Raw genomic sequence first — 23,591 nt, forward strand, 5'->3', positions numbered from 1 at the left:
TGTTTTTCCAGTCAAGGGAATAAAAACACGGGAATGATGTTTCAGAAAATACCAGGCAGGTGATGTCCAGAGCGACGGTCAATATTTGAGAGCAATGTGATATTTAAATAACATCATCCACGGGAATACAAGACAGGCCACCAGTGGAAGAAATATGAACACGCTGAGTCCTGTCATTTTCTGTAAGTCTTGCTTACGTCATTTGATCCATACTTTGGTATTTCCTGCATTTATGGAGTTAATGAAAGACAGAACCCTCCCCCCCCCATCCCACCCTCTCTGAGCTGAGATGTTGATCTTCTCAGAGATAATGTCGGTTTCTTCTCGTCACGCTGGGTGGAGATTCCACGAAAGGCTCTCCTCTGGATTCTCAGGTGACGCCGGGTTGAATCCACCTGATCTCAGATTTCCCTCATGGAATAACTCTGGATTACATAAACGACACTTTATTTTTTACACCTGCTTTGAATTAAATGACATGGTTTTTTTTTTTTTTTTAGTCGTCAGGTTATTCCGATTGTATTTTCGACGTCTGGGTTGCACACGGCTTGTATTTTTACAATCAATAAATACGGATTGGTTCCGATTGGGGAAAGCTCATCTTCATCAATACGAGATGATCAGCTTTATGTCGTTTTATCTTGTTTTAATAGTTGAATTTTCATAAACCTACTATATTTCCTACAGAAATTATTACAGATGAAAATTAGCTTTAAGCTATCTCTGGTCTGTGTAACACATTTGTTATGCAAGGTCATGTGCAAGGGAGGAAGGGCATCCAGCATAAAAAAAACTTTTCCAAACAAATATGAGCGAATATGTCTAAAATGGGAAAACAGCGACACGCTGTGGCCTGAAGGGAGGTTTAATCATCATTCACTCCATCTTATCGACGTAAAACTGGATCCTCATCCTCAGCTGTTGTCGATCTCTATTCACCTCTAGGCTGGGTCTTTCAGCCTTCTCCTCCTCCTCCTCTTCCACCTCTGTCGGTCTCGTCTGCCACCACTCCTCCTCCTCCTCCTCCTCCTCCTCCTCCTCCCCATGACTGTTCGGTGGAGGCCGGCCCCTTCCACTCTTCTCAGCTGGATGCCTTCACACACTCTCAGAAGCGGTCCGGCAGGCCAGCGGCTGAGGGAAGGCAGGTATCATGACCCCGCTCCAGGTCGACCTCCGCCACAGATGAGAAGACGGATCTCTGAGGACGTTCTTCTCCTTCTTTTAAAAAAAAAATAAAAAAAATCCTCTCAACGTTTGACTTCTCAGCACCGGGGGATTTTACAGCAACATGAGCGTGAAGGGGAGGAAGGCTGGGCTGGCAATCAGCTGGCAGAAGTCGTTCTCCATCCTGGCTCCTTGGAGGAAAGGTAAAGTCACCTTTTAGGGTTTCTGTCTCTTCACAGCAGCATCGGTTGAACCTTTCCCATCAGCTTCTAGCTCCAGCAGATGAGCCTCTATTCACTGCATGATTCTGGATGATTTGCACTCTGAAGAATTATGAAAACCCTTCAGTTTTTACATAACTAGTTCTACAGGGTCATCGGTCAAGTGAGATAAGCTGCTCCATCATATGACTCTGAGTCCGTTTCATTTTTGACTGGATTCCAAGACGGTAGATTAACTTCTCTTTCAGGAAGCTCTAATCTTTTATCACTTGATCCGTCATCTTCTGAGACACTCAATAAAAGAAGCACACTGAAAGAACCCGTGAGTGACAGCGGGGCAGAACGGGCAGCTCAAACGCTGCAGTTTGAAGGTCTTTACACATTGTTAGGTAACAGCGGTTCACCTCTTTACCTCTGCAGGACAAATACCTGGACAGTAGGAGAGCCTGTGGCTCCATTCAAGCAGCCATGCACGTAAAGCTGATAGAACTGGTCTGGAGTTATAAACTGAGGTGATCCACCTTTGTGATGGGCGGTGGGTTTATCAGAGCTGTTACCTGCAGCTGCTGGAAACAAGGTGGATAAGAATCTGAACGCCAAAACAACTGGTTAAAAGAGGCTCAAAAATGAATGCATCCTTTGGCTGTTTGCTAGGATTACTAAAAATTTACTGGATGGAATCAATAAAAATTGGTAGATGGATGGAAGACAAGTCAGAAAATTTGAATTTTTTCAATTTATTACCTAGAAAACGTTTCTAACAGCAAGAACTCATCAAGTTTTGATTCAAATCAGGATAAATAGACCAATCCAGTTGTTTTTGCACCAACAATGACCGAATTGGATTCCAGGAATGTTTGTGGAGGGATGGGACACCAGTCGCATGACCCAAACAGATATGATGATGGTTCTGGTCGTGTTTGTGTCCGACTGATGAATCTCCTCCAATCTTTAATCTCCTTTCACCTCCGGTTAGGTTTCAACAGATCTTCAACATTTGGGCCTGTGAAGTCAAAACAAAGAGCTGAAAGAGGCTAAAAGGCTTCAAACGGCTGACATAAGTCAAACGATGCCCTGTTAGTAGATATATGAATCAGGTGGACTTTAAAGTCTCTTTATTTGACTCCCAGACTAAAAAGCAGTGTAAATCTCTGCAGCGGGACTCCCTGTCACCCCCCCATCCGCTCTAATCCCGGCGTTGGGTCGGCCTGCATTCCGTGTCCGATCCGCTCTCGGGTATCACCAGCAGCGTATTTACAGTACGAGCCTCCACACCTGCCGAGCAGAAAAATCCTCCGACTGCTTTGTTGTGGGAGGGATGATAAATCTACTCATTGTTGTGCCCCCCCCCCCCACACACACACACACTCCCCAACGCTCCGTTTGGGAGCAGTCATGTTAGCCAGAGTGGGAAGAAGAGGCCCATTGTGGAGATAGCACTCACATTGTGTTCAGTTCAGTTGGGGGGTGGGGTGGCGTTTAAGGGCGCGTTCGTGTGTGTCCTTGTTATCGTTTCATCGCCGGAGGAGAAGGAGATAACATCTCTGTCCGATGTGGAGATGATGAAATATGATGTGAGGAGAGCGACCAGAGACGCCCCAAAAACCTCTGACTAATCCCTGAACTATGTGACGCCGAGGCAACGGATGGAGGTCATGAATAGACAGGATGGGTTGTAGGGAGGCGTTAACGGATATCAATCAGGTGTCAGGTATCTAATAAAGAAATCTGTTGTGTGTGACAAGAGATGGACGGCTGATCGATTGATGTTTGGCGTCTCCGTTGACATGCTTGATGACAGAATTGGGCGAAGACTATTAGAGTTGTTCCCACAGACCTTAGTCAATGATGGGACTCAAGCCAACATGGATTCCATGAAATTCTAGGTCAGATAGTTTGGTTTGTTGATATTTTTTTCTAAATATAATCCTAAATATTTATAAGACTGACCTGATTATGGTGAAACTTGGTGGACAGATAAGGAACAGTCTAGGAAAGGGCCCATTAAAGGTTGGTGCGGATCCAGATATCAGGGTGGATCCAGGAATGTTTTAATAACTTTCTTGAACATTACAGGATTGCTATTTCCTCTGAACTTTGTGGAAGGTGAGCTGGACCGACCGGTGTTGGGTTGCATCATACTTTGCCCCACTTTGGTCTGAATCATAGCAAACTTTCAAACCAAATGTCGTTCGGTTCAGGTTTCTCCACATCGGTCGTGCAGAGCTGGACCGATTTCAGCACACGATTCAGACAGCGGGGGCTTTGCAACTATTAAATAAAAAGATGTTTTCTCCTCCTTTATCCATGCAAACTTTATTTTAATTCGCATTATTTTATTTGTTAGCTTTTATTTCATTCACATTTATGCTGTATGTATCTAGTCAAACTCTGATGCGGAAAATATTCTTCTAAGACACTTTCCAGAGCAAACCATTCCTGTGTCTGGTGTGATCTGAATACATTTGTGGCATAAACAAGTACAGATAGTAAATCTGCGTTGGTTCCCTCCTGTTGACCTGTTTTTAGACGGAGATTCGAGATAAAAATGTGAAAGATAACGCTGGAAGACGGCACGAGTTGAGGTGACAAAGGAGGGAGAACGCAACAGTTTCAGTGGTTCTCCCTGTAGCATTGGTGAAACTATGTAGGAAATGAAATGTGACTGTTCAGTGTTGACCTAGAAAAAGTTGTTTTGAAGAAAAACAATGAAAAAACATGTTGACCTTGATTTTTTTTTTAAATTTTGTATTTTGTCTTTTGAACCGAATGTTTTATAATTTATCACGTTTCCCTTTGTCAAAACATGAAAATACCCCAAACTGTACGTTTTGACCTGACGTCACAACCGAACTCTTTGAAAGAAACAAAAAAGTAAAAGCTCAGTTCTTTTTGATCTGATGAGGTTCTTGATACCTTTTGAGCAATTGGACCAAAGACAAACCCAGTAAAACCCAATTGGTTGAAAATCCAGGGAGGGGTCAGAAGTTAAACAAAACGTCAGAAGATATTAAACTGGACGGTGTTTTGACAGACCTACAGTGCTTCTGCACATTCTTGCCTTATCTTAATGCTTTCTGATAAGACCGAGCAGAGTTTGGGGGCCCCGTTAACTTCGCTCCTCTTTAGGTTTGATGACGCCACGGTCAAAAAAAGCAGAAAACTGAGCCGAGATGCCGCCCAGGCTATGTGTCGAGAGACAAATCTGGAGATGTTGCTGCTTCTCCTGGGTTCAGAGGTTAAGTGATGGTCAGGACGTGGCGTTGGAGGGCGGCGGCTCGTCCTGCCTTATCACACATCTGCTTTATGTCACCTGTTCTGGCTTTAAAGGCCTCCTTATAGGGCGAAAGGTGGTTTTCTGAATGGACTTTCAATGATATTGCTTCCATAGCTCCAGTCTAACATCTCTGCTGCAGCTTGTCATGACCCCCCCCCCCTCCAGCACCTGTGCCAGGAGGGAGCTGAACCCACCTGTGCCGTTAAAATTACTGGCTTGTCACAGCCTGTTTATGACCTCCTGTGCTTGGAATCTGAGAGGCCAACCCAGCCAACAGTTTAGCCCGAGGTCTAATGCATGCCGGGTTTCAAAACCTCTCCCCTAAATCCCGGGAAAACTACGACTGGAACCTGAAGGCAACACCAGGACCCACACAAGAGCTGGAGGCTTCGCTTCTAAGGTTTCAGAGTTCAAACTCATCAGTTTAGGTAACAGATGATCCTATTTGTCGACATTGGGCTGTCAGTGCGTGTCTGCGGCGCCGAACTCACGAGCCGTTCTTGTTCCACACATGAATCAAATGTGCTCTGGGAAACCAGACATGACAAACAAGGCAGGAATGTGACATCCGTTTGACGAGAGAAACCCCCTGAGGGACTTTCAATGGGCAAGGTGTGCACAAGTCTGCACCCACATCTGTGGGCACGCTCACGCTCACGCTCACGCTCGTGCTCGTGGTCATGTTCACTTTTTTTTTTTTACGCAAAAAGCGTTCCACTAAAGTCTTGACACCTGTTGATGAACCAGAGTCGCTCCATTCCAGAAGTTGCTCCTTGGATTCCGAGATTCCTCCCAAATAAAAGATTCTGTCACTTTAGCAGAAATTAACTGAAAGTATTTCTTTTTTAAATATTACACACACACCTGGTCGCCCGCTTCTGATGTCACAGATCCAATCTGCTCAGACCATTAGCATCAAGCTATCCAAGGTAATGCTAGCAAAAGAAAACTACGTCTATGACTATAAAGAGCCTCAGTCGACCACCTCCTCCACCTTTTTTAGTTCCCAACACCTGGAAAAGCTTTGACGTGTAGAGCAGGTGGCGTTCCCCTTTAAACGGTACATTTGAACTTTAAAAACAGGCGATCCTGTCCACCCTGTCTGTTTTCCATCTGTGCCTCAGTTTGACTCAGTCTGAAGGAGTCAAGGCTTTGAACCAGAGGTATACTTAATAAGAGTAAAGCGCAGTTTGACTGATCTGTTAACCCCTGCATGGCGCTTGCGTTCCCCCCCTCCCAGCCTTCCAGGCAGCTTTAATTTTCCCACTAACTCTAATTGAACACCTTTAATCCTGAGACCTTTGTTGGGGGAGTCACTTGAAAGACAATACTAACACTGCCTGGAATGTGAAAGCAGCCTGATGGGAAACGGCTGAAGGATGTTCTTGGGCTTTGGGGATGAATTCGGAGAGGAGGAAGAGGAGGGCGGGCGTTTCGTAAACGACTTGTCCTGACTGGAAGGAGGCTGAGTCAGCGTTGTAGGCAATTACAGAACAGAATACTGGCTTGTGACAGGGCAGCTGGAGGAGGGCGACACCTGTGTGCAGGGAAGGACGGGGATTGTGTAACGATAAGTCACATCAGATGACTTCATCCTGTAATTAGCGTCGACTTGTTGACTTGTTGGTCGCTCATGGGAATAAGAAGCGTCGGAAAATACAAGTTCTGCTTGTGAAATCAATACCTGATTAACTGACGTTAGTCACTCTTTATCTTGTGGTTTGTCTCTGTCATTAAAAATGGACTCCAGAGCCTTCGTGAATTAAGTTCACAAGGGATGATTGTGCAGTTTATGATTTAGATTTTACTGCCTCATGCCTATAAGTCCGCTGGGATTGGCTCCAGCAACCCCAGTGACCCGTGAAAGCAGAGGAAGCGGTCCAGAAAATGAACGAATGAATGAATTAATGGTGTTTGGTGCTGAAGCAGGAGGGTTCTGGTCCCATGAGGTGGTGACGGAGTCTGAATCCCATCTTACAGGGGGATTCATTTTTCTTTCACAAATAGCTCAAAAGTTATTAGAAAAAAACCAACAATAAAAAAACCAACTTCCTGGATTGGTACCTTGTGAAGTGTCAAACAGGAAGCTGTCGTTGATAACCAAAATTATTGGCAGGATGATGTTAGGATTTAGCGCAGAGGACCTGCTGGTACCTTTGTAGACTCTTTGACTTGTTTTAATCCTCCTTTATCTAACTGTATTGTAGCTGTCATGTTTGTAGCGGCAAACAAAATACATTAGATATTAAATGTAATTACAGATTAGTTCAGCTGCAGGGTGGTGATAAATCAGGCATATAATTAGTCTCCTCAGTAACTTGACTCATAATGAAGGACAGAATGGTGACAGCTTTATAGCTTCTTGCTCACTCTTGTCATGTTCCGTCACATAAAATGTAAACAGAACCATAAAATACATCGTCTGAATAATTCAAATACAATCCGATTGGCTAGAAATAAGTGTTTAATGTGAACGCATCCTTCAGGTGTATTTATGATCCCGATGCTGCATTACTGGGACTCCATTCAGATCCATTTGGGTCGATGAACCTGAATGTATCAGCCAGGAATAATCTGATGGAATATCTGCCTGTTTGTACACGTTCAACCACCAAACAGCTTTGGTTTCAGCAATTTCGGTGACTCACAATTAGAACTATTATTCCGTTTGTCTTTGTGGTTGAAGACGAGAACGGCCTCCAGCTAATGGAGGGGCTCCTAGTTGACTGATCTTTGGGTTAAATCTTTGTTGTCAGGGACCCTGAGGTAAAGCTGAGCCCACCACAGAAACAGAAATGATCACAAAAGATTTGAGTTTATAATCTCAGAGGTGTGGCAGTTTGGCTCGGAGGTGCATAAAGAGGAGACACTTTGATTGTGCAATTCATCAGAAACAGCAGGTGTATAGAGAAGCTTGTGCTTTTTGTCAGGTGTGATGGAACAGGTAAGCACAAGTAGGGGATTTAAAGCCAAACATGGTGTACTAAAGTTTTAAACATTTAACCCTTACCAAAATTTACAAAAATTACCCAAAAAAATCTTTTTAATAATTGGGAATCTAATTAACTGCTAGTTTACCAAATTGGATTTATAGACATACATTTCTTTACCATTTCACTAACTGTAGACCAATCAGAATAGAACAGTGTGTTTATTATTCAAATCAGACAATGTTGAATGTGTAAGATATTTTAAATATCAACATTTGACAGCAAAAATAAGCGTTATCAGCACTATTTTCCCAGCGATGACACAGCTTGTCATCACACTGGGGCTTTTGCTTTAAAGTTAAAAACACAATGAGCTCCAGTAACAGTGAGATCATTTGGGAAAACAATACGCCTGAGCGTCGACCAGTTGAAACCACAATGGAAACAGTTGCTTCAGCAATTCCCAGTAGTGACAAAAACAGGAAATGAGTTTCTACTCTACAGAAAAGAAAGTATATTTTGGAAGTCAACGGCTGGAATTGAGCCATTTTAAAGATGCCGACAGGAGTCTTTAAAATTCCTCATTACGTAGGAAAAGAATATAGATTAGTAAAATCTATCAAATAAATATTAAAGGGTACTGATTTCAGGTTATGATGAATCTTTGTAATCAATAACGAAATCTTCAAGTATGGAATGGTAAATGATCAACCAATGGCAGACATATACATTTGCAAATATTGCAAACTCAGTGTTTGCCTTTATAACAGAAACCATATGACCATTTTCAGCTTGAGCGCCTGCTGTTGGCAGGACGGAATTCATCAGTGACCCCTAAAAATGATCTTTACAATAAATTCAGGTGTTTTTCCTATTTGTATAGTGAATTTTTCTGACATTAATTAGCTTTAAAGATAGAATTAAGGTTGTGATATGTGTTTAAAAACACTATATTGTCACAGTTACATGTAAAATACTTGGTAAAATTCTGAAATGGTCAATATGTTATTGTGTTGGACCGCTCGGGGAATACACAGACCTTGTTTAACATGGGAAACGACCGGGTTCAGAGCCTCCAGCCGCTGATTGAGCACAAAAACAACACCGGACTATCAGTGTTTTGGCAGATCTGCTCCTATTCAACAGCTGGGCTAGCAAAACAGCTGTCATCTTCTTGGAACTGCGGACATGTTGACTGATTGACTTTGAAATGGAGACAAAAGCCTCCATATGTGTATCAAAAGGAAATATTCCGATGTTATTACTTTATTTGAAGATATCACATTTCATATTTTGAGTCTTTTCCAACTATGGTCAAATTTAAAATCCCTCCAATCAGCCAACAACCTCTAATTACCTATGAATCATTCATCATTCAGTGCATCGCACCACCCGTCACACTCACAACCTCCCCTCAGCCTGAACATCCCCTAATCTGAACCACACAGAAGGAGGTGATTGTCCACACGAACACTTGAACGCTGTATTATATTTTCGCTTTTATCAGGATGCCAAAGAATCCCACGTCAGGTCAAAATTGCTCAACATGCTTTGGGGAAAATTCCCTTCCAAGGACTCCCTTCTCCAATGTTACCCTCAGTGAGGATAAAAGTACTGGATTTACCACTTCAATCAACTTTTAATCTTATGTTTGCCTTGGCAAGATCTCAAATTCACCCTGGAGGAAGTCGCCCAACCCCAGCCATTGTTAGTGTTCTACAGCGGAATTATAATCTTGTAAAATTGTGCTAAACCGTAGTTTCATTTCAGGAATTTTAAAAATACCCAAAGCGTCATGTGGATCCTTCAGTTCTCTGGCGAAAGATGGAATGTTGTTAAAAAATTCAAAGGTTGGAAGGGAGGAAAAAAATGTCATTTGATTGACAGCAAGGCATATCAGATTGCCCATAGTGAGAAAGGGGAGAGGACACATATGATTGCTTCCTGTAATGGTCTTTGGAGTTTCACGTCAATGTGGGACAGTTGGGTAACGGACACAAACTGTAGTCATGAAGTGTTTGAGTGAAAGAATGCAGGATTACACAAAGACAAGTTGTGTCAACCAGAGTTCACTCATATGCTGATTTATTGATAATGCTCACAGAATGGTTGAAATACCTTCATGGTTACAGCCTTTAATTTTGTTTCTAAAGAAGAGTCATAGCTGTACATTAGTCAGGTATAATTTGGTCATTGTTGAAATACCTTAAGTCAAGCAAATCCACTCTCCAGCGGTCCTGAGCTTACATTCTGGGTTTGGCTTTGGCTGTGGTATTTCAAGGTCTTCTGTTTCCTTTGAGGCCTATCAGAGATGTTTGTTTCTGTGTGAAAGCATTCGCCCATGAATGCAAATGTGGGAGGTTGTTATTTCTGAGAAAATAAAAGTGTGTGTTTGTAACCAAGTCATAGCAAATGCATATCTATAGGGTCATTTAATTTCCACACTGTCTGACCAGAGTTGATCCAAAACTAGATCCAATCAGTCCTTAAACCACCTTAAATCTACAGATTTGTAGTAAAAAGTCAGGCTTCAGAATGCCAAGAATGAACCTACATTTCTTTTTCTGTTTAACAGGGAAAGGAAACAAAGAACCTGTACCAGATGGAGAGGTTGTCTTGACGAAAATGAAGCTCTTCAGCCACTTCCCTGAGAAGATCTTGGTACCCAGTGACTCCACCAAAGCCACAGCATCTCTTTGTGACATCTCAGCCTCTGGCAAAGTCTCCGAGGTGAATTCACACCTTGATAACAAGTCGGGACGGCCTCAGAGGGAGTCTAGTTCGGACTACTTGTCTGCCATTTTCTCAGCTTCGAAGCTCCCGAGACTGTACAAGTTTGAGTCGGAGGACTCCGGAGTGGAGCTGCCCAGTGGAGCGAACTCTCCGTCCACCCCAACAGGCTCTGAGCAGAGCTTTGTTGTCCACAGTCGAGAGTCTTCGTGTGACTTGTGCAACTTAAATTCTGACCCCACAACTCTTACTGATAAACTCACCACATATGCACAGACCTCTGAAAACAATCAGGCAGAGGACTCGGTGGAAAGCGGTCTGTGTACAGCAGTGACTACTCCGGATGGCGTAGAGGGACTCAATTCTTCAGCTGTGATGGAAGAACTACACATAAGTGAGGATGTGGACAGGGACCAGAAAAACTCTCCAGAAATCAGTCCTGAAGGAGATGAGATGTCTGGAAAAGTTGAGAATGGCAATTTACCTGAAAGGACCTGCTTCGAGCACATGAGGACATATGGGAAGCATTCATCAGTGGGAGCCTGTGATGGATTGATGGGCGGTGAGTTTGAGCCAAAACCTTTACGGAGAAGTTCCACCAGTGAGAGTCTGGAGGAGTACATGGAGGAATGCTGCAAACTAAGTGAGGTAAGCAGACCGAGAGGTTGGTTATATATAAAGGTTTATCGTTCTAGTTCTTCGATGATAGTCTTCAAAGATGGTTATGGTGACGGTAGACTTGACGATATCTCGATGTAATGTACATCCAAGTGAGGCTACATTGGCGTGATGATGGAAGGGAAATGCAGTACATCCTGAATCATCTTTGCTCACTGACTTCCTGATCTTTTCTGGCCACATCCTCCTGCTCTTCTTTGGAAATGAGGTCTCCCCAAGCCTGATGGGAAAGATTTATGTAACCTGTAAAGTTCTGGTAAACTGCCTCAAAGATGTTTAACATTCCTGATCAGACTGATGGTCTGTTTGGGAACAAAAATACACACATCCGCCTCGAATTGCTTGAATGCTCTCTGGTGGTATTGCTGTTTTGTCTCATCCATGTCCGGATGATCCCTGAGAAGCCGCACTCAGCATGCTCCACTAACCATCGACGGTGCTGCAGTGGAAAGGGTCACTGGATCTCTCTCTCCCCCCATCAACTCAGGGACTACGAAAACGTCACTTCCCCTACGGGATTAGGGAGTGTGTAGAGATGTTTATAACCCCTTGTGTTTCGTCTAACACTTCGTGCTGTACTGTCTGATGTACTGTTTATGTTGTACTGCCTGTTATACTGCTTGTGTTGTCCTGCCTGTGTTGTCCTGCCTGTGTTATACTGTCTGTTGTACTGTCTGTGTTGTACTGCCTGTTGTACTGTCTGTGTTGTACTGTCTGTGTTGTACTGCCTGTTTACCGTGGATCAGAGAGGACTGCAATTTCATCTGTGCTGTATGTCGTGCATATATGGTACATTTGACAATAAACCTGACTTGGACTTGGACTTTGAAACTGCGTCGAGATACAAACCCAACGTCCAGTTGGGTCAAATTCTCAGTCTCTGACTAAACTGGGACTGAAAAAAAAGAAATTTGTTTCTTACCTCTAGATCGCTTTCATTCTTTGCCTTAGTCACAGTTGTTTGGTTTCATGATATTGACAAAATTCGACAAGTTCACACATGGGTGATCTACATGTTTCCAGTGTTTGTTCAGTGGCTTCAGGATCAGTTCAAACTGTGATAACCTTTTTCTGTGAATGTTGGGTAATACGTTCCATTGTGCTTGTGTTGTTTGCAAAGCTCTCAAAACTGTTGAATAAGGACAATTGTGGTTATTCCAGACTCGAGGATAATCCCTTTTGGTTGAACAACAAAAATACTCCATGCCCTCTGTAATTATCTCTAATTTTAGACTCTTTTCAGACTCTCTATGACCAGGTCATTCCTCACCGTAACCAAAATACAGTTCAGAGTCATCAATTTTCTCTCTACGTTATTTATAAGTGTGACCCAGCCACGAAGGTCCGTCAGATAATCTCTTTAAAACAAGTCGCTGACCTAAAGTATAGGTGTGTGACAACACAGCAACTGTACTCATTCACGAGGATCTGAGGAAGTTTGTTTCATTCATGTCCAGAAAAAAAGGCTCCTCTGTTCACAGTCGGTGGGATCTGCAGAAAGAGCACCTGACAGCTGTTGAACCTGCAAAGTCATAATCACCTGTTTGATGTTCCTGGAATCACAGACGTAGAGTCGGGCCTTCAGGCCGTCATTACTGGCAGCCTTGAAGGCCTTCAGTTACTTTGGAGTGTGGTGTCATGGATCCACAGAACTTCTTCTTCTTTTCCTTTCGGCTTTTCCCTTCAGGGGTCGCCACAGCGAATCAATTGCCTCCATCTAGCTCTGTCCTTTGCATCCTCTTCTCTCACACCAACTACCTTCATGTCCTCCCTCATTACATCCATAGTCCTATACTCTTGGCGCTCCTCTTGTCTTTCTTTGTGCGAACGCACTTTCCTCCTCTCCTTCTTCGACCAACAGTAATCCAATTTCCACCGGTGCCCTGTAGGTCAACAGCACCAATGGCGGTCGTTGTTAACCCGGGTCTCGACCGATCCGGTATGGAAGTCATAGGTTTGATTCGCATCTTTGATTTGGCAAAAGTTTTACGCCAGATGTCCTTCCTGACGCAACCCTCTATATTTATGTATGTATGTATGTATGTATGTATGTATGTATGTATGTATGTATGTATGTATCTATGTATCTATCTATCTATCTATCTATCTATCTATCTATCTATCTATCTATCTATCTATCTATCTATCTATCTATCTATCTATCTATCTATCTATCTATCTATCTATCTATCTACCTACCTAACTACCCATCCAACCAACCAACCAACCAACTAGTTGGGATAGTCCACCAATAAAACCTCATAATTCCTGGACGGCTGGTCGGACCAAACCAGAGCTTGGCGGCGGTTTGGAGGTGGGGTTGGGATATGTGTGTGTGTGTGTGTGTACTGTGTGCATGGGGGGGTCGTGCTTTACAGTGCAGAGCAGCTTTTTCATGTGCCCGCCTGTCATGCAGCACCTGTTCATCTGCGCCAGGACGAGAGATTTTCTCAGCGATACTGTCGCTGACTGGCAGCCCCTCACTCATCTGGACCCCCCCCCCCAGGTTCCTTGGCGGCCTACCTGCTGTACGCATCAAATAGGTGTCAAATATCTCAAATTATTCACATTTTTACCCAGATGAAGGCTCTTTGAAGTCCCTGGGGCCCCCGGTGAGGTAATGGCGTGTGGCGATGGCTTTTAGGGGGCCCAGCGTGACGGACTGTAGGGTATGTTGGTGACAGGCAGTGAGGCGGTAGTGCCCCCCAACCACCATCATCATCATCACTTGTCACTATAGGTAATAGTAATGCAACCCCGTCTGCCAGCTGAATGACTCTTCAAATCCAGAGTAGGGCTATATTGAATTTTTCATCTTTAAGTCCTTTTCTGCTTCAACCCTCACGACTTTCCCTTCGATTACTTTCTATAATCTCCCCAGGGCTTGAGTTGTAGATGCTGGATGTAATTATTAGTGTACAGCTGTCATGATTCCTGTCAGGCAATAACAGCAGCGTGTAATTAAAATGTGAAGCCTGCTGAGAAGTGTTCCTGTCAGGGTTTCAACTGAGTTACGAGAAATGTTTAATCCAACAGATATTATCTTCTGGTAACTTTATATTATAAAATAAACCATACAACATCTCAGTCGTGGCACAAACTCATGGACAGACGAGCAACTCCTGCCCACGGTGTTGAGTTCCAGGGCTTTGAAAGATAAAGTGCAGGAAACTGGGGCAGAAATGCTATCTGTGTGTTGAAAACACCGGCGCACGTGATCTGGTCATGCCTTCCTCCCTATCTGTATGCTCCACACTCACATCTGGTACCTCATTCCTGTCCAACACTGTAATAATTAGGAACATATCTCGGATGCATAGATAAGGGAAACCCCTAAAAGTGAAGATGGCCTCGCGTTTCTGGGATGTTTCACCATTCCCTGAATTTTAAAGACCACCAGCCCATCAGCTCTGAGTCCCTGTTTTCCTTGAGTCTCTGCTCAAGGTAAACATGGAGCTTCCATTCTGTTTGATTGATCCCTCAGTTTAAGACCGACACCACTGGAGGAAGATTGAGGTCAAACCTCGTCTCCTTTTAATAAAGACAGAGCTGGTAGAGGTTGCTGTGGCATCTGCCTCCAGGAGCGCTTTACACCCCCCTGTGGAGGTATTTCCAGCCATGTCCAACTGGGCTGAGGCCCCAGAGTTTACTGAGAACTTACTTATCGGATTACATAACCAATCTGTCCCAGTACAGAGTGAGAGGAAAGCATGGTTCACTTGCTTTAAGTCTGAATATCACCTTGGTGATTGTGAACCCTTCATCTTACGGGACAACTGTGAGTACACACGGCTAAACATGATGTAGAAACAAGCAACTTCCTCTGTTAGGTGTCCAGACTCGGCCTTAGAGACGGGGTTAGAACCACAACCACAGGGACCTCGGAGTAGAGTCTTCATATTAGACGGAACCTTTTTCCAGCTGTCCAACTGGGTAGAGACATTGGAGTAGACCCAGCTCTCTGGAAGTTTTACATATCTCATCCAGCCAGGCCACAGGATTCCCCAATGGGAGCTGGAAAATCTCGACTGGAAGGGAGGTCTGGAATATTTTGCAGGGTGACATTGGAGTTTTTCCACATCCCACCAGTTTTACTTGATAACACAACATATTTGGCATCTTCTTAAGCCATTAAAGTTCACTACATGAAATCTGGTGATTCATACCAAAACTACTTTATGAGTGACTTAAGTTGCTGAATTCAAACAGCTTCATCCAAATGTATGACATGTTCTAGTTGTGCCATTCCATGGCGTGTCATCTCAGTCTGATCAATCTGTGAGGCATTTTTGCCTCTTGACTCACGGGATCAGTGGAAACACAGGAAGTGTAGGGGGGGTTGTATGTCCGTTGGTTTGCGTGTGTTTTGCCCATTTGAAAATTGGCCTGTGCACGCAAACGTGGGCATTCCTGAATCCCACTCTCTCCTCCTGACTGCGGATCACTCAGTAGTCTTTGTGGGGTCGTGGATAAGATCAGCACCGGCCCGAGCATTAGGACCGTCACAGCCAGAACGGGCTCTGATTACAGACCCTCCTCCTCATCAGCAGCTACCCCTGAGGAAGTGAGGGTCATCTACTGGAAGGGATACCCTTCCTTATCTTAATTAGCCACCTAAAGCCTACCAGAGCTCTGATGGCCTGGATATCACAGAGGTTACTAGGGGTCAACAGATGATGACACCTCCTTCCTAGACCCTGAAATAGCAATCAAAACCGATTCCTGCATTTTATGTCAAACATTGCACGTGCACAACAGCTGATGGTAGCATGAACAATGGTTTCTCATGATGTCATGAAAATCTAAGGATCAAGGCAAAGTGACCCACCACTTGGGAATGGGTTCACGGTCCAGAATCTGTGAGATCTGAGGGATTGTTCATCAGAGGAAATGAATGATGTCAATCCTCTAACCTGTTACGGCTGCTGCTCCATTGTTTGAATAGTGTTTCCATCACAAGTCCCAGTTTGACCTGAGTTTCAGCGTCAAACGTGGGAAAAAATGGACCCCGACCTGAGCTCACATCCTGCTTTTATTGGGACACTTTTGGGAATGCTGATGATAAATATTTACTCAGAATTTCCTCTTTTCGTGTTGCTGTAAATTTGCACCTCCTGACCTGGTAGATATAAAAACACAACTTAAACCAATCTGTCTTTAAACTCGCGTGATTCATGTTGGGTTTGCTTCCTTCGTAGCTGCTAGCCTTCAAGACTTCAAGACCACCTGCACCATATGCCACTGGACAACTGACTAAAACAAACTGCCTTGCTTATGATTCTTTTAAATGCTGAATCATCTGCTTGACCTCTGCTTATCAGGCACAGCAGGAGAATTCCAACCCTCTGGGTTCAGGCTTGGGTTACCTGGAGCACATCTGCCAACTCCTGAAGAAGATCGGCCAGCTGCAGGAGACCAACCTCCGGCTGCAGAGGCAGATCTGCAACCTGCAGAAGGACAGCAGGATGGCGAAGACAAAAGAGGTGCGTGACGGACTCTTTGACTTATTCTAGGAGCACATTTTCATCCGAGTGTAGTACCGCCATCCAGGAGGAAGAAGCACAGCATGAACTTGCATCCCTGAGAGATGACAGAAGGAAGTAGATCCTTCAAACCTGGCGAGCAAACCAGCAATTTTAAAGGGAAAATAGTTGGCATCTTCAGGTGTGATTTGTCAAACCTCTTTAAGACTCTAACACCACATAATGATGATCCAACCTTTATCTACCCTCATAACTCTCCAGGAATATAAATAATCAGTGATTACGTAATGAAGTCGAGCACGAGGGGCTTTTCCTTCGATGATGGGAGGGAAACGGGTTGGTGGAGGTTGATGTTTTTCCAGAGGCCCGCGTGAAGCCCTACTCCACAGTGGGTGAAAGGTAACTTCAGAGCAGGGAAAGAGATCACGAGATAAACATCAGGAAGTGACTTTACATAATGAGCCACTTGGGTTGAGGCTTGTCAGGTGTTTGTGTGCGTCTGTGCACACATGTGTAAAGGATAATATTCCACATGGTAGAGCAGGAAAAACATGCCTGACGTGAGTTCCTTGGGATTGATGATTCCTGCCACATCACCAACGCTTGTAGCTTCAACAAAATCCATCTAGTAGGTGTTGTGTAATCCTGCACTAGACAAAAAAAATTAAAGAACAGAGAGTGAAATAAACACAACTGTTATATGCAAAATAAAAAAAATAGTAAATAGTTTGTCGTTGTCTTCCTGAACAGGACTTTTTCAGGCAGTACTGCAGCTGTGGCGCTGCCAGTCTGGCCTTCCAAGAAGTTGCGAAGAAACAGTCTAGAAGTGAATGTTTGTCCCCCAGCGGAACCCTCTCAGACCTGTCCACCATCCCCGAGGTGTCCCGGCAACCATTCCTATCAACGAGGAGAGGTAACTTTCAACTCAATTCAATTCAATTCAATTCAATTCTGTCGATGCTTCAGGTAGGGGATAAGACGTCCCTGCCCAACAGAGTCTCAAGGCCATAATACAACGTTTGCTCAGACTTAAGTGAGATTATTGAAACCACACCTGATTAATGTTTACTTTAGGATCGCTTAATAACCTGCTCTGGTTGGACGTGTCACCAAACGCGCAACCTCATATTAATTCAATTCCCATGTTTGCGTAAAGCCCACCTGAGGTGGATCTAACTGTCCAGCTATCCAAACCTTCCCCTGTTATGTTTCACAACCTGATCCTGAAGAATCCTTTCTCGGTGTTTCCCTGGCTGATCTCCAGGTGATGTTCTTGTGTTTTTGGGAGTACTGACGTCTCTCCAGATGTTAGCTTTTGCAGCTTTTGGAGTGGCTCACGTTGCCCGAGGAGGCGGCGGTGGCGGACTGCTCAGCTGTCCCACGCGGGGGAAGGTCAAATTATTACTAGAGCGGGACATGAGCGGAATTTCTGGCATCCCCCTCCTGACAGGAACACATAAAGTCCTGCCGAGTCCGGAATGCATCCGATCTTCCTCTGATGGACAGGAAAGTGAACCGGGAGGAGATGTTGGAGTCAGGGAAGATCAGGGGCCCAGATTAGACGCAGGGCATTGGGGTGGATGGCTCTGCCTTGAACAGGGTTAAATGCTTTACCTCATGATAAAGTTTTATAGTCAATACCAGCTGCAGAGTGTGGAAGAAAGGAGTGGTTGCACTATTTTGTGGTTTTGTTGTCGAGCAGGAGTCCTGATGAGTAGAAACTCAGCCCCTGAAAGATAAGTGGGAGGGAAGGGGAGGTGAAAGGATCGGCCTGCCTGTTGATTTCCATCAGTGCTTCAGTGGTCACTCCCTTCACAGCATGTTTCACCATGTGCACAAATAGTTCACCTCACCATCCAAACACCATTATAGTGAAAGTTCATTGCACAGCTTCAGAATGTGTTGTCTGGTACACTACTTTCACCTAATGAAGTTTCATGTTTTGTTCATGAAAGATTGAATAAAACGAGAGATTGTCTCATTTATTATCTGTTGGATCCATAATGAGGAATGGGAACATGTTTCGGGTCGTTCTGAGGCAAAGGAAGCCATGCTGCCTGCTTTCTCAATCGTTTGGCTGAAAGCGTAACGCTTCAGTGACTTGAGTTTGCTGATAGCAAAAATAAAAATATTGACTCAGCTTGATAAAACCTCCTGTTTATTCAGTTATTTCCTTTGTAGGGAAGAGCACGTAAAAAAAAAAGTACGTCCAGTGGAGTTGAAAACACTCCAGTGTTTATTTGCTCAGCCAGTTTTTTTTAAAAAGTTCAGTTTGATCAGAAACAAAAAGATAAGCACCATAAATCTTTTACAATTTTAGTGCGTCTCATATCAGTGTTGCATCATCAGCCTCCTCAACGCCTGCAGTAGGGTGACGTCAACCCCGATTCTGGGCTGCTACGTATGATTAACCAGGTCGTGAGCGGTTGTCCAGTCATGCAACACTGGACTGATCCATTAGCTATTGAATAGTGAGGATCACAGCATTGGCGTCTCTGCCTTCTGTGTGCTAACGGCGTGATCCTGGTCACATGGCAGCTGATGCTGCAGATGGCATTTAGTTTGCAAACTTAGTGTGTTTTTATTACAATGAGTTTTGTATTTCTTTAAGTCTGTTTTCAAACTACAGTTTATATATATATATTCTTATTTATTGTACAGTATAATGATATTTTCAATCAACTTTTAATTTTAAATTATATTTTTAATTTTCTAGCGATTTTTATGACTCCAAAATTTGTGGCAAACAGACGTTAAGTTGAGTGAAAGGATTTAAACTTGATTATTTTTCAGTGTTTTTTTTTTTGAAAACCGACATATAATCGAGAACGACTGAACTCTAAATGAGCTGTACCTGTATTTTACTTCATTATGTGTTTTTTTTGATGTCCTGTAATTGTTTCTGGTCAGTCTTAAGGAATAGCACTTTAGTATTTGGAATAGTAATGACATTTAAATAACCTAAAATGGTGATTATAGATCGGAATTTAATAAATAATGACTATTCAACTTACAAACAACCTCTTACAATCAGTTGTGTTCGTATGTTGAGGACTACCTGTACTCATAACAATCAGTTAAGTTAGATCAAACCTCACGTTGAAAGTGTTCGGAAAAATTCATGTTTGAATCTCCGGTGTGTAAAATTACTAACATTTCTGTCAGTAAACAAATACAGAACTGTAGTTTCTCCTGCTAACCGCCCCCTGGTGGTCAGGCAGGTTTAACACCAGCATTCCCATTGCACAAACTGTAACTGCTGCTGGTTTGTGTTTTATCTTTCAGACACCGGCGGCGGCGGTGGCGGTGACGGTTTGCGGAGGAGAGGCCTGAATCGAATGAGTTACACCGAAGGGGAGGTTCGCTTCCTGGGGGAGAGCACTGACAGGCTGTCCAGCCCCCGGCGCAGGGTGAGCCACGTGAACCATCTCTATGTCCACAGCATCAACCTCATGGTTGCATACAGTATTTTCTGCATCGCTGAAAAGCCAAACAGTGCTGAGTCTGTTCAGATTTAAATGTGAATTTGGATGAAATCGTCAAGTCTTTTGTGTTTTTTGTGTTCAGATGAGCGACAGCTACGCGTGGGGACGAGTCAAAGACCTGGTGAGGAAAACCAAGCTGAGGAACCAGAACCGGCTGGGACTGACCTCCACCTCCCTGAAGATGTCCTGCCCACAGCTTTACATGTGAGTAATAGATTAACGCTCAAAAGAAATCCTCTTACATAACAAATTATCTACAATTTATTTCAAGAAGCTAGTGGATTATTTCTCATAACAATAAAAGGTTCTGTCTTCTTTCATACATCGTATATCCAGATTTATAAGGACACCTTGTTCTCGTACTTCTTCTTTTTTTTTATCTGGAGATGTTTTTGGGTTTGACTGCTCACATCAGAGGAAGCTATATCTCATTAACGGAGCATGAAATGAATATAGGACGACTTGACGCAAATCCAAGTCTACAAAGAAAGACGTTTTCCACTCCGGTGTGAGAATGGAACGCTGACTGAAAATCCTCAATCATCAAAAATACAAAATACACAACTGTAGAAAATGAATTTAGAGTCCATTATTGTTTGGCGACGTTTTCTGAGGGGGAGGTGTTTGTTGCCTTTGTTGTGTTTAGTTAAAAAAAAGGTGATTAAAGTTATTTAGTATGATGGGAAAGAAGAGAATATCGAATTAAAAGCAGAAGATTCCTTTAAAAATCGAGTCAAAGATGATATTAGCTTCATTTTTTTTGCCAATGGAGGGGCGCTTGGGCGTGGATGAAGGAAGCTTTTCTTCGTTTGAGAGGCTGCACAGTGCAGGAATCTGATGGGAGTTGGAGGACCGGGGCTTGGCTCGGACCCAGATGAGCAGAGGAGGGGGGGTGGGGTGGGGTTGAGAGTCAGGCCTGAGGTATGCAAGAAGGAGTGGGAGAATTCCCATATGGGTTTAAGCTGAGACCTGCTGAGAGGTGGCTGCGATCCAGGTTTCATTAGAAAGAACCCTCCCAACCCCCCCAATGAGCTGTGCACGCTGGCCTGTGATGGTGCTTCTGGAAATATAGGAATAATAGACAATAAATGTGTTTTACTCCCAGGTCGACCTGCCATGAGTCAAACCGAAGGAGTGAAAAAGTGGGACGTGCAGCCAAGAAGCCAGTAGCTCACAATAGTGGTGTTCTCTGCTTCACAGGCCTGACCTGGGATCTGTGAAACTCGCCGGCAGACAGAGGAACTCCATGATCTCCCTGGGCCACCAGAGCAAATTGGACTTCCTGTGGCAACAATAAAGATCCAGTTAGGGCTGGTGCTCATCAGCGCTGCAGCTGAAGGTCAGAGAGATAAGATAAGAGGGTGTGTGTGTGTGTGTGTGTGTGTATGTGTGTGTGTGTGTGTGAGATCATACCTGAGCAGAAGATGAATACAAGGCATGAACAGACTCGTGTAATATGGAAGCCGATGAGTTCAACGTTTGATCTGATAAACTGTGACTCATAAATTTATTGTTTCACCACCTTTTCAATCCACTGGAAACCATCCTAGAACTGTTCTGAAGGTGCTTGAGGAAAAAAAAAAGATCTTCAAAGTTTTTTTCCCGTGAGGTTTTTCCACAGACTAGTGAACGTCTCCCCATCTTTACTCGAATGTCTGAGCTTTCCCCCCCCTGTTTATACCCAATCAGGACTCGATCATCCGTCACCTGTGTCCCTGTGTCAGGTGTTATATCCTGAAAGTGTTAGCCAAATGTTAATTCTGTTGTTTTCTGTTGTTTGCAGGTCCACATCATTCCACATGGGCTGTAGAAGGATACCTTGAAGTAACGGAGATGATCCAAGACTGGAAAAGAAACAGTGAAGAAGAAGAGAAAGAAGAAGAAGAAGAAGAAGAAGAAAAGGAAAAGAAGGAGAAGAAACAGGCGATTGAAGGAGACGACTCAAAAATGGGGGAAAACGAGTGTAGACTCATGAAATGTATGTACATTAAAAATATACTCAATGTCCTTAAGAAATTAAGGAGATGAGGTCACCATATGTGGAAATTATAAATTGTGACAAAATTGAACTGCATTAAAGTTCTTTTTATTATTTACACAACCATCACTTTCTATCAGGATGCTGTAAAATCTAAACAATCTGACTGATGTGAAAATATAGTTCATATTTTTTTTATTTTGTACGGAGTTGTAAATTACATACTGCTTTTGTATATTGTGTGTGTGTGTGTGTGTGTGTGATATTGCATAACTGCACTACATGCAAAAATAATGTGTGTGAAGCGTGGTGGAGACGAACACTGCAGAGTTCATGGCGTGTGGCTGTTACATCATGTTACCAGATGAGCTGACGATAACACGCAGGCTGCCGTGACATTTGAAATTTTCATAGCGTGAACTGTGGAGACTGCAGACATTTCTTTCTGTGCATCTTTAAATTTCACACAGAGCTTATGTTTGACACCTTAAGCGCTGTGATTTATTTGTTTTGCATCACTTAAAATTCCCTTTTCTTCCAGATGTGATTGCAGGACTTAGAGGTACGGCTGCAGTTACATAAAAGGAGTGAGAAAACTCATTAGAAGCGATATATTAGATAGTTAGTAGAATAATTCATGATGCAGATGGATGCAAAAAGATACCAAAATGCATATCATATCAAATTTCACCTGCAGGAGGAGGAGTGTGTTCAGATAAAATTTTTGACCTCCAGTTTTCTGGAACGTCCATGTTTCTCCAGACGTTACCTGTTGACAGGTTACAACCCTCAGCTTTAAATTCATCATGATCTCTATTTTCCTCCAGATGGTGCCGCTTTTATAAAATTAACAATAGTGTGGAATTTTAAATTTGAGACTGAACGCATTATTTACATTTCCGCACAAGGGAATTCAAAAGTCTTTCTTCCTGACGTGTGTCCATTTGTCTTTTCCCACACAAATTAATGCGGTGTAGAAAACTGTAGATAAACACAACCCTGGCAGAAGCTAATCATGGGATAACAAACCATATGTACAAGCGATCCGCAGATGGAACCAAAAGATAATAATACAAATAATAATGACTTTCTCTGATTTTTTTTCCAGAGAAAAAAATGTTTTAATAAAAAACTTAGCTCTTAAATAAATTATACTATCAGAGAGTTCTGATTTCACCATCAAAATATATTGTTGAGTTTTATGCTATGATACATCTTATTTTGTTGTTCAAGTGTACTCAAAGAATGTCGAAGATGTGTTTACTGACTTTCAGATTATGCATGTTGTGTTTGGTAAAAATACAGGACCTGTTTTTGTATAAATGATAGCTGATGTTAATATGTAGGACATCAGCATGTATGTTTAATGTTGCATCGTGCGTATTGCATCAATATTCAAATTTATTTTTAAAAATAAACGTTAATGAATGAGACATTTTTGTGTGAAGTCATTTGTTACAGTGGTATAAAAATAACAATCATAGCAGAAGAAGTTTACTCATCTTAACTGAGGGTTATCACGTTTTCTGACTCACTTGTTGCAGCTCAAAGGCCTTATGCGTTCAAAACGTTCCATAACTGCTGAGTCTTGACTGACCTCTGGTGGTCACTTTATGTAATTACAAGAATGCTATGGACACTAAGA

The 23,591-nt window shown here is 43.1% G+C and overlaps 1 protein-coding gene across 2 annotated transcripts; it reads left to right on the forward strand.

The window, feature by feature from the left end:
- The first annotated feature begins 1,074 nt into the window (after window positions 1-1,074).
- si:ch211-250c4.3 (uncharacterized protein LOC100535981 homolog) lies at window positions 1,075-23,373 on the forward strand. 2 transcript variants are annotated; one of them, XR_011037379.1, is made up of 8 exons: window positions 1,075-1,367; window positions 10,168-10,970; window positions 16,322-16,483; window positions 17,234-17,396; window positions 19,769-19,893; window positions 20,051-20,172; window positions 21,074-21,307; window positions 21,752-23,373. XR_011037379.1 is itself a non-coding variant. In XM_068327996.1 (8 exons), exons 1-7 carry the CDS (start codon window positions 1,289-1,291, stop codon window positions 21,263-21,265), a joined length of 1,551 nt encoding a protein of 516 aa, XP_068184097.1. In that variant the 5' UTR covers window positions 1,077-1,288; the 3' UTR covers window positions 21,266-21,307; window positions 21,752-23,373. The 2 variants fall into 2 exon arrangements, 1 of the variants encoding a protein (XP_068184097.1); XM_068327996.1 differs by having other exon boundaries at window positions 1,077-1,367; window positions 21,169-21,307.
- Window positions 23,374-23,591: the final 218 nt, after the last annotated feature.

This window comes from Antennarius striatus, chromosome 11 (assembly GCF_040054535.1).
Source record: "Antennarius striatus isolate MH-2024 chromosome 11, ASM4005453v1, whole genome shotgun sequence".
In the NCBI taxonomy this organism is placed as follows: Eukaryota; Metazoa; Chordata; class Actinopteri; order Lophiiformes; family Antennariidae; genus Antennarius; species Antennarius striatus.